The sequence below is a fragment of the Nicotiana sylvestris genome, chromosome 7, assembly GCF_000393655.2.
Source record: "Nicotiana sylvestris chromosome 7, ASM39365v2, whole genome shotgun sequence".
Classification (NCBI taxonomy): Eukaryota; Viridiplantae; Streptophyta; class Magnoliopsida; order Solanales; family Solanaceae; genus Nicotiana; species Nicotiana sylvestris.
In genome coordinates this window covers 88,261,902-88,273,763 of record NC_091063.1, presented here as the reverse complement: position 1 = coordinate 88,273,763, position 11,862 = coordinate 88,261,902, and the positions used below count along the sequence as shown (strand labels likewise).

The following is an 11,862-nucleotide window of genomic DNA, read 5'->3' as shown; positions in this document are numbered from 1 at the left end:
TGCCGGGGCAACTTACATGAGAGCCATGACTACCATTTTTCATGATATGATGCATCAAGAGATAGAAGTGTATGTAGACGACGTGATAGTCAAGTCCAGGACTCAGGACGATCATGTTCGAGACTTGAGAAATTTTTTTGAGAGGCTGAGAAAGTACGACCTGAAGCTGAATCCGGCTAAGTGTGCCTTCGAAGTCCCATCGGGCAAGCTTCTAGGTTTCATAGTAAGCCGGAGAGGTATCGAGTTAGATCCAACAAAGATAAAGTCTATCCGAGATCTACCTCCTCCAAGAACGAAGAAAGACGTGATGAGTCTATTGGGCAGGTTAAACTATATCAGTCGATTCATTGCCCAACTGACTAGCACATGTGAGCCCATATTCAAGCTATTGAGGAAGGATGCAACAATCAGATGGACGACTGAGTGTCAAGAGGCTTTTGACAAGATCAAAGAATATCTTTCAAATCCTCCAGTTTTGGTCCCGCCAGAGCCAGAGAGACCCCTGTTCTTGTATCTGACGGTCTTGGAAAATTCTTTCGGTTGTGTCCTTGGACAACATGACATAACTGGAAAGAAAGAGCAGGCGATCTATTACTTAAGCAAGAAGTTCATCGGTTATGAGGTCAAGTACACTTTGTTGGAAAGAACGTGTTGTGCTTTGACGTGGGTCGCTCAAAAATTGAGACATTATCTCCAAGCTCATACTACTTACCTCATAACCAGGTTGGATCCTTTGAAGTACATATTCCAGAAACCGATACCTACTGGGAGATTAGTAAAGTGGCAAATCTTGCTTACTGAATTCAACATAGTCTATGTCACTCGCATGGCAATGAAAGCCCAGGCGTTAGCAGATCATTTGACTGAGAACCCGATCGATGATGAGTACCAACCTTTGAGAACTTACTTCCCAGATGAAGAAGTAAATTTAGTTGAGGCAATATCTGAAGACACCCATGCTTGGAAAATGTTCTTTGATGGGGCGGTAAACGCAAAAGGTGTTGGGATTGGGGCAATTTTGATCTCACCCACTGGTCAGCACTATCCAGCCACAGCTCGGCTTTGTTTCTTCTGAACAAACAACACCGCCGAGTATGAAGCTTGCATTATGGGTATAAACATGGCAATAGACCAAAATGTCGAAGAGTTGTTGATTATGGGAGACTCAGATTTGATTATCCGGCAAGCCCAAGGGGAATGGGAAACTCGAGATGTTAAGCTTATCCCTAACAAGAAGCATGTGGAAGACCTCAGATTCAAGTCAATAGAGTTCAGGTATATTCCTCGTTGTCACAACGAATTAGCCGACGCACTTGCTATTTTGGCCTTAATGTTGCCATATCCAGGCAATGCCCACATCGATCCCTTGGAAATCCAAATCAAGGAAAGACACGGTTACTCTAATGTAATCGAGGCGGGACCGAGTACCCATCCATGGTACCATGATGTTACCCCGGACATGTTACTGGAGATCAAAAGAGAACTATTAGGCGGCATGCGAGTGGATTCTTTTTGAGCGGCGAGGTATTGTATAAAAGAACCCCGGATCTCAATTTGTTAAGATGTGTTGACGCCGAAGAAGCAGGAAGAATCATGCATGAAGTACACGCAGGAGTGTGTGGACCCCACATGAACGGGTATGTTTTAGCAAAGAAAATCCTTCGAGCAGGTTATTACTGGATGACCATAGAAAAAGACTGTTTTAGTTTCGTTCGAAAGTATCATCAGTGTCAGGTGCACAGTGATTTGATTCTTGCACCTCCCACAGAACTGCATCCCATGTCTGCACCTTGGCCATTTGTTGCTTGGGGCATGGACGTCATTGGGCCAATCGAGCCAAAAGCCTCAAATGGATACAAATTCATATTGGTCTCTATTGATTACTTCACAAAATGGGTCGAAGATGTCACTCTCAAATCGGTCACTAAGAAAGCCGTGGTGGATTTTGTACATTCAAATCTTATTTGTCGTATCGGTATTCCTGCAACTATCATCACAGATAACGCAGCAAACCTGAATAGTCACTTGATGGAGGATGATGGCGAACAGTTCAAAATAACGCATAGGAACTCCACTCTTTATCGGCCCAAAGCCAATGGCGCTGTTGAAGCAGCAAACAAAAACATCAAGAAGATTTTGAGGAAGACAATCCAGAGTTCCAGACAATGGCATGAACAGTTACCTTTTGCCTTGCTGGGATATCGCACTACAGTACGCACATCAGTAGGGGCAACCCCATACTTGTTGGTTTATGGGACCGAGGTTGTGATACCGAGAGAGGTAGAAATCCCTTCGCTCCGAACCATTGTTGAAGCAGAGATTGAAGATAACGAATGGGTTAAGACTCGATTGGAGCAGTTGACCTTAATTGACGAAAAGCGAATGGCTGCGGTCTGTCACGGGCAGTTGTACCAACAAAGAATGGCCCGTGCTTACAACAAGAAAGTGCGACCTAGGAATTTTGAAGTAGGTCAACTAGTGTTAAGGTGCATTCTTCCACATCACCAGGAAGCGAAAGGAAAATTTGCTCCTAATTGGAAAGGTCCGTACATCATCAGGAAGATATTGCCAAGAGGAGCGTTGTATCTGGGCGATATTGAAGGAAATGATCCTGAAACAGCTGTGAACGCGGATGCAGTCAAAAGGTACTATGTCTGAGTCTACTTCGGTGATGTGTTGGCACATTTGAGATGATGAAGGCTTTTATTCCCACTACCCAAACACTATCAACTCTTTCTATAAACACTTTGAGCCGGTTACATTTCTTTGGCTACCCTCTTTGGAATCCAAAAGCACCGAAAAAAAAGATAAAAAAGTGATTAGCCTGAACTACGTCTGACTTGATTCCTAAAGGATACGTAGGCAGCCTCTCTCTGGGGTTCAGTCACACCAAAACAAAAATCCAATTTTCCCTGAAGTTGAAACTGGGGCAGATGTTATAATGGTTCAACCGCGGGCACACCAAATGGTTCCGAAGTTGTAATTTCATCCACAATTCTTTTTACCAAAAAAAAGCCAAGTACAAGTCCTTCGGATCAATTGCCAAAGGCGTGGGAAACCAAGAAATATCATGGTTGGAAGCCGATGCATTCTAAAATTGAGAGAAATAAAATGAGAGAGTCTTGTCGGTGAAAACCTTCGGGCACCATGAGGCGATAAGAGTAGAGAAACCAAGAATGAGAGAGTCCGTTTAGTTAAAACCCACAAAAAGTACTATCGGGCGATGGTGAGAAGAGAAATGAGAGAGGTTGAATAGCGAAAACCCGCAAAGGGTGCTGTCGACTGAAAAGATGATTTCACCATAGAAAGTTCTGGCAAGGTTCCCTGGTTGGGAAACATAGATCCATTTTGGTTCATGAGGAAATGCAAGTTCGTGAGGATCCAGGCATCCAGTCCAAAAAGCATGTCATGTCAGTTTGAAGCCAGCATGCACCTTAGATAAGTTCTTCTTTTTCCCCGAAAGGGACGCTTCTCTTTTAAATTCGTTTTTCCGCTCTTTGTTTACCTTTCCTTGAATCCCTTTCGGCTTAACCCAAAATTCCAAAATGTGTTAGAAAGAAAAGGTTTCAGGACCGGTTTCACAGAGCTCCGTTTGGTAAGAGGTGAAGAAAATACCCAGCCTCAGCGGTGCGTCAGTCCAATCCCGACTGATCATGATGTTTGATTACCTCCAAAGTAAAGGCAAAGGTCTGGGAAGCGGAATGTGAACCAAAGCCTTACACGGGCGAGTCATCATGAAATCCTGAAATCTGAGTCTTATCAGTTTGAAAGGGGGTCGCCTTTGAAGCCAATCAATGGCGAAGTTTCTCAACAGAAATGAGGCCGGGACCAAGCAATTGGAATGATCAAGGCCACCTAACCAACCACCGTTTTCAAACTGACAATTGTTCTTTGTTTGGAAAATTGAAACAGGTGCAATCCAAAGCAACCGTGCAAGAAGCAGGTGCAACCAAAAGGGAAAAGAAATGCACAAGTGCAAGAAACAGCTTTGCAGCAAGGAATCAACCCAAAAGGGAAGTTTCCTCCAAATTCTTTCCTGCATTTCTACTGAACAAAAAATAATTAAAAAAAAGAAAAGAGAAATAAGAAGAAAATTCCAAAAAAGGGGTTAGTTTAGAATCCCCAATATCAACCTATTTTTCGCCAACATTAGGGATCCAATCCCTGAGTTGAGATTTTAGACATAGGGCTTCCATTCCCTAGTCACCTTTGCCAACATTAGGACTCCAATCCCTGAGTTGAGATTTTAGACATAGGGACTCCATTCCCTAGTCACCTTTGCCGACATTAGGGCTCCAATCCCTAAGTTGAGATTTTAGACATGGGGCCTCCATTCCCTAGTCGCCTTTTGCCAACATTAGGGATCCAATCCCTAAGTTGAGATTTTAAACATAGGGCCTCCATTCCCTAGTCACCTTTGCCAAAATTAGGGCTCCAATCCCTGAGTTGAGATTTTAGACATAGGGCCTCCATTCCCTAGTCACCTTTGCCAACATTAGGGCTCCAATCCCTGAGTTGAGATTTTAGACATAGGGCCTCCATTCCCTAGTCACCTTTGCCAACATTAGGGCTCCAATCCCTGAGTTGAGATTTTAGACATAGGGCCTCCATTCCCTAGTCACCTTTTGCCAACATTAGGGCTCCAATCCCTAAGTTGAGATTTTAGACATAGGGCCTCCATTCCCTAGTCACCTTTGCCAACATTAGGGCTCCAATCCCTGAGTTGAGAAATTTTCCTTTAGCCGACATTAGGGCTCCAATCCCTGAGTTGAGCAAGTTTTCTTTAGCCGACATTAGGGCTCCAATCCCTGAGTTGAGCAAGTTTCCTTTAGGCGACATTAGGGCTCCAATCCCCGAGTTGAGCAAGTTTCTTTTAGCCGACATTAGGGCTCCAATCCCTGAGTTGAGTGATTTTCTTTTAGCCGACATTAGGGCCCCAATCCCTGAGTTGAGCAAGTTTCCTTTAGCCGACATTAGGGCTCCAATCCCTGAGTTGAACAATTTTCCTTTAGCCGACATTAGGGCTCCAATCCCTGAGTTGAGCAATTTTTCTTTAGCCGACATTAGGGCTCCAATCCCCGAATTGCGTCTTTTAGACTTGAGGTTTCCAATCCCCTCATCAATTATGTAGATTTTTATGGTAATTAACTCACGAAATTTTCCTAGTGAAACTGGGCCAGAAAAATTTCGTTCATTTGTTTGTTTTGTTGTCTGAGCAGGTTTGACCTCGAAGCACAGGGATCGAGATGGCCTATGGGTTGAGTCTCAATCCAGACTAAAGAAAGGAAGGAAAGAACAAAAGATGATGAGCCCAAATACTGGAGCAAACAAAGTGCAGATCGCTCAAAATATGATTGAAGTCACGAGCTCCACCAATCCCGCTTCACTCAATGCTGCAGAAATAAACAAGCACCTACAACTTGCAAGCATCAAGATTCAGATCGAAGTCTACAAGCAGAATCAGCTAAGACTCAAGATCAAGTTGCGAAAGAATTATAGATAGGAATCTTGTAACTAGTAGTTGATAGGCATAGCTAGCTTAGCTTTGATTTTTCTTTTTAATGTAATAAGGAGGTCAGTGAGCAGTAGTAGTAGCAGCAGCAGTAACAGTAAAGTCGCAGCGTCATGGTAGTCCCAGCTACCAAAACTTCCCGAACTACATTGACCTGATTCCTGTTCAACCCAGGATATGTAGGAAACCTCTGAAGCAAAGGTTCGGTCAAATCTTTCAAAAAAAAATGCTTCACACGGAGTATTCCAACGGGCAAAAATCGCTCGTATCCGCTCACTTTATCTTTGCACGAAAACCCTGCGTGTTTCCGGACAAAGAGGGGCAGCTGTGAGCACGTGATTTTTGCCCTATATGGGAATTACTCCCAAAAATCCAAAATAAAACAATTTTCCTTTGTGTGCGATTTTTGTTTCGTGGCATTTTTGGATAATTATTTGTATTTTTGTCTGTGCATGTTTATTTGTTTAAATTAATAAAATATAAAAAATATGTCGCGTTTGCATTTAATATTTAATTAAATTTGTTTTACAAAATGAAAAAATCATAAAAAATAATGTACGTTGGATTTTTAGCATTTAACGTCCAAATTGTGTGATTTTATCGTTAATTGCTATTTAAATGTGCGATAATTGTTATTAGGAGTTAATTAGTATTATGAGATAATTTTGGGTTTTTATAGTTTAATCTTAGCATTTTTAGCTTTATTATTTAGGAAATTGAATAAATAGAAAAGAACAAAAATAGAAGAAAATCGAATTGGGCCTTTTCTTCAATTTTAAACCACAGGCCCAAAGATACCCAACCTTCCCCTACGACCCGGTCCATTTCAACCCGGGTCGACCCAGTCCATAACCCCAAAGACCCAACCCCCTTTCTTTTTCATTTTTCATTCTTTCTAACCCTAAACCTAACAAACCACCCGCCCCCTCTCTTCATCCTCTCCAAAACTCAAACAACCCCTCCCATGGCTGCTTCCCCACGACCTCCCCCTCCTCATTTTCCCCACAACACAGCCACCCTCGTCATCGACACACACACGCACACACACAACCATGGTCGTCGACACAAGCAGCCACCTACTGCTTCATCTTCGCCTCATCGCCATGGCTACCACTGCTTGCTCGACGACCATGGCAACCACTGCTTCGAGCTCTAGCCACATCACCTCAAACAGCCCCAGCACCACCCCTTCATCGAGCTTCGTCTTCGTCGTCGAGCTCCATCGAGCTTCGTCTTCGTCGTCGAGCTCGAGCTCCCATGGCTTCCTTCTTCGTCGACCAGTGGCGACCACCAACAGCTCACAGCTTTCGCAGTTGTCCTTCACCTCCATCCATGAATGATCACAGCTCGATCGTCATGTCCAAACGAGCATCACCGCCTCCATCGCCCGCCACCAGTTGGGCAGCGTTGTTGCTGCTACTTCGTTCTTCTTCTTGTCAAACAAACGAACCAGCCCCCACTGCTTTATCTCCCCGTCGTCAACCTCCAAACGACCAACCAGTGACCCCCATTGTTCTGCTTCTAACTCCAGTCAACTAGCGCGTCAAGGTTCCGTTCGAATCCGGGCTTCAAACTAGTAGGTTTCCATTCTCTTGTCTCTTAGTTTTCGTTCAGCGAATTCATCTCTCGTTCATTTTCTTCTTGTGTTTGTGTTCCAATGGTTTGGTTTGAATTTGAACCTAGACCTTTGTTTGTATTAGAGATAATTTTTGTTCATTTTTTTTTTGAAGTTTGTTAGTTGTTCGTCAAGTGATTTAATGTCGAGTGTTCATTTTAGTTTGAATCATTTCATCCTTGTTATGATGTTGATAGATTTAATTTGAAGTTCAATTGATTTTTTGAGTTTAGTGATTTGAATCTACTTGTTTGTTATTGTTGTTGAATCTGAAAGTAGGTTTGTTTTTAAAAGAAAAAAGAAAATAAAAATATTGTCCAGTCAAAATAATTCCAGTTGTTTCTTTGCTGTTCATCATTTAGTTTGAATTTGTTTAGGAATTGGTTATAGCTGTTGTATTTTGGTTAGAATTGATTAGGCGAATTGGTTATAGCTGATGGGGGTAGAATGGTAAATTACAGTATTTTCAGGGGTAAAATGGTAATTTCAGTAAGTTCGGAGGGGTATTTTTGGAATTGAAAATTTGAACAATTATTTAATCTGAGTGCTCCGTCCACTAGGCATTAATAATATTACAATAGTACATGGTGGGGGACAAGACATAATGGAGTGGGAATAATGCATTTGTTTAATATAGTGGGGGACAAGACATAATGGAGTGGGAATAATGCATTTGTTTAATATAGTGAGAGACAAAATATAATGGAGTGAGAATAATGTATTTGTTTAATATAGTGGGGGACAAAACATGTAGGCATGGGGAAACAAGGGAATTAAATAAGAAAAATATTAAGTAGTGGGGGCAAGACATGCAATTATGGGAATATTTCGGGTTAGTGGTTCAAGATAAGAGTCTTGGTTATAAATAGAGTCATTTTTACACAGTATAGGAGAGGATAGAGGAGAAAGTTGAGAGAGTTGACTGAATTTTGAGAAATCAGAATTTGAGAGCAAAAAGAGAAAAACAAGCTGAACTTTTACTTGAATAATTTCAGGCTGCTTTTCCTTGAGTGTTATTCAAAAATCAGTAAACTACTGCGTCTTGTATCTGTCTCTCTTCTGCTTTGACTGCGATTGCATTATGGTATTGCTGGTTTTCAATCTGTTACTGGGTTATTCTACTGGTCGTTACTGGTTTTGCTGTTGCTGAACCTGTTGTTGCTGTGTATTTACGCTACTGCTGCTTCTACTGATCTTGCTCTTCTTTTACTTCCAATACCAGGTACATGGCCGTAACCTTATCGATATTGTAAGCTGAAATGTGAAAGCATGAATACATATGAAGAATGGAACTTTGAAATTTTAATTTAGCTTTTTTTTCCTTTGTCTATTTTACTGATTGTGTTTAGGTTATCTCATGTATTATTATTCTGTAAATTTCGGTTGCTTTGCATAACTAGGCATCTTGTAGTGATGTATTAAATAATACTCTGTTTTAGTTTGGTTATTAGGTAGTATATGTTTAAGCATGCTCATTACTGTCAAACTGTTTAACAATTGGAGTAAGAGGAAAATAACATAAGTTGGTCTTTAGTGAATCGGCTCGGTAAAACTGGTTAGTTCACTAGCTTGAAGGTTTTAATATTTTCAACAGTTGGTTAATCGTGAACATGTAGCTAAATTTTGTTAAAGCATGAATTTAAATTAATTTCGTGAATTAGGCATTATGGCATGATTTGAGTTCAAACAAGACGAGTTAACGTTTGAATTTAATAAACTTTCGAATATGCATTAGTAATTAAGATTGATTCTAGTTTCAAATAGTCGTAAATAATTAATTCCAACGGTTCAAGTCATCTAACAATGCGAGTTTAATCTAGTTATAGGATAATTAGTTTCTTTTGAACATATTATTTGTCGATTCCGTAGTTTATTTATAATTTCAATTTTAGTAATATTCCTTTCCGTTAACATTTGTCTTAATCTAGCATTTAATATGTTACGCCCTTTTTTTAAGCATGTAACTAATTAAGATTTTTTCTCTTTTATTTTAGAAACGAATTTAATAGAAATGTAGTCACTTTAGGATATCCTTAAAATAAATAAGGCGAGCCTCGCCAAACAAAGACGCACAAACTGCGGGGCCCTCAATAGATGTTAATAATTACTTAGATTTCGGGAGTGGCCATTTAGCGAACTTCACGGCTTTCCCCAAAGACAATAACGCGTTAGACTCTTTAGACGCGATTTTGATTAAATTACATGCTTAAATTCGGGTGCGCATTTATGTGACCCAAATCCAAATCACAACGGAGTCGGAATGTATTAACAACCACGGGTGCATTGATTGTGACGTGGTTCGAGATGCATTTTCACGACATTGCAATTATATTAAAAAATAATAATAAAATCGGTTTAAACTTAATAAAAGCACACAAGTCATAACATGTATAAAAATCAGATATTTAGCCATTACAACAATTTAAGCGACCGTGCTAGAACCACGGGATTCGGGGGTGCCTAACACCTTCCCTCGGGTCAACAGAATTCCTTACTTAGAATTTCTGGTTCGCAGACTTCATTTGGAAAGTCGAATATTTTCCTCGAATTGGGATTCAAGATAAACCGGTGACTTGGGATACCAAAAGCCAAACCTTTCCCAAGTGGCGACTCTGAATTAAATAAATAATCCCATTTCGAATATTGTCACTTAAATTGGAAAAACTCCCTCACGCATTTATCCTTCGGGGTAGGCGCGCAAAAAGGAGGTGTGATAATCACATTCTCCACTTCTAAAACATAGAAAAATACCTGGGCTGGTGAAAAGGTGTGGATATCTACTTCGCATGTCCGACTTGGACTCCTAAGTGGTTGCCTCGACGGGCTGACCTCTCCACTGCACTCGAATTGAAGGATAACTCTTTGATCTCAATTGAGGAACCTGCCGGGCTAGAATAGTCACCGGCTCCTTCTCATAAGTCAAATCCTTGTCCAGCTGGACAGAGCTGAAATCTAGCACATGAGACGGATCACCGTGGTTTTTCCAAAGCATGGACATATGGAATACCGGATGAACTACTGACAAATTAGGTGGAAATACGAGCTTGTAAGCCACCTCACCCACTCTCTGAAAAATCTCAAAAGGTCCGATATACCTAGGGTTCAACTTGCCCTTCTTTCCAAACCTCATTAGACTCTTCATGGGTAATACCTGAAGCAACACTAGCTCTCCGACCTTGAATGCAACTTCACGAACTTTACGGTCGGCATAACTCTTCTGCCTTGACTGAGCTATGCGAAGCCTATCATGAATAATCTTAACCTTATCCAAGGCATCCTGTACCAAATTTGTACCCAATAACCGAACTTCCCATGGCTCAAACCATCCAACTGGCTATCAACATCGCCTACCGTATAATGCCTCATAGGGGGCCATCTGAATGCTCGACTGGTACCTATTGTCACACCTCCTTTTTCCGCCCCCGTGAGGGGTGAAGGAGTTTTTCCAATTAAAGGACAATCGAAACGGGATTTGTTTATTTATTTCAGAGTCGCCACTTGGCAGATTTAGGGTGTCCCAAGTCACCAATTTAATCCCGAATTGAGGAAAAGAATGACTCTGTATTACAGTCCGCGAACCATAAATCCGGATAAGGAATTCTGTTAACCCAGGAGAAGGTGTTAGGCATTCCCGAGTTCCGTGGTTCTAGCACGGTCGCTGAACTATCATATTCGGCTTTTTTATATGATTTTACACAATTATGAGCTCATGCACAAGTTTTAACTTTTAACCGCTTTTGTCATTATTATTATTATTTTACAGGGAATTGCGACGTTGTGAAAATGTATCTCGAACCGCGTCACAATCAATGTACCCGTGGTCGTCGACACACTTTGACTCCGTTGAGATTTGGATTTGGGTCACATAAATGTGCACCCGAGTTTAAGAAAATTAAATTATTAAAGGCGCGCCTAAAGCGACTAGCGTATCATTTACTTTGGGTAGGGCCGTGAAATTTTGCTAAACGGTCCATCCCGAAGTTTAAGCAATTTTAAAGCAAATATTTACGGAGGGCCCCGCAATTTTTGTATTTTTTATTCAGCGAGGCTCATCTCATTCTTATTTTTTAAAAGGAATTTGCAACGTCATGGACACGCATCTCGAACCACGTCACAATCAATGTACCCGTGATTAGAGACACATTTCGACTCCGCTGAGATTTGGATTTGGGTCACATAAATGTGCCCGAGTTTAAGAAAGTAAGATTAATTAAGACGCGTCCTAAAGAAACTAGCGTGTTTTTATTTTGGGTAAGGCCGTGGAGTTCGCTAAGCGGCCTATCCCGAGTTCTAAGTAATTAACACATACATTTTTGTGAGGGCCCCGCAATCTGTGCGTTTTATTTGGCGAGACTCGTCTTATTTTTATTTAAAAGGATAAACCTATAGTGACTACATTTCTTCTATTAAGTTCGTCTCTAAAATAAAAGAAAATCTCCCGATTAATTACATGCTAAAAAAAGACGTAACTTATTAGTTATTAGTTTACGACTAATGCGAATGGAAAATTGCAATCGAGTTTGTACAAAGAAAGATTGCTTTCGTTCTATATTCTATTATTTAATAATACTAGAACATGAGATTGACAAACCATAATATCACAACAAATTAACTATTCTTTGATTAATTTAAACTAACATTATTAGATGAAGAAGTTATACATATGTAACCCCATTACTCATTAATCAGTCAACTACATTTTTATACAAAGAAAGGAAAATTCTATTCAAGCACA

At 40.7% G+C, this 11,862-nt stretch overlaps 1 protein-coding gene across 1 annotated transcript; it reads left to right on the top strand.

Moving 5' to 3' along the window:
• The first annotated feature begins 1,120 nt into the window (after positions 1–1,120).
• LOC138873411 (uncharacterized) lies at positions 1,121–1,516 on the top strand. Its single transcript, XM_070151881.1, has one exon. It carries the CDS (start codon positions 1,121–1,123, stop codon positions 1,514–1,516), a length of 396 nt encoding a protein of 131 aa, XP_070007982.1.
• The last annotated feature ends 10,346 nt before the right edge of the window (positions 1,517–11,862 follow it).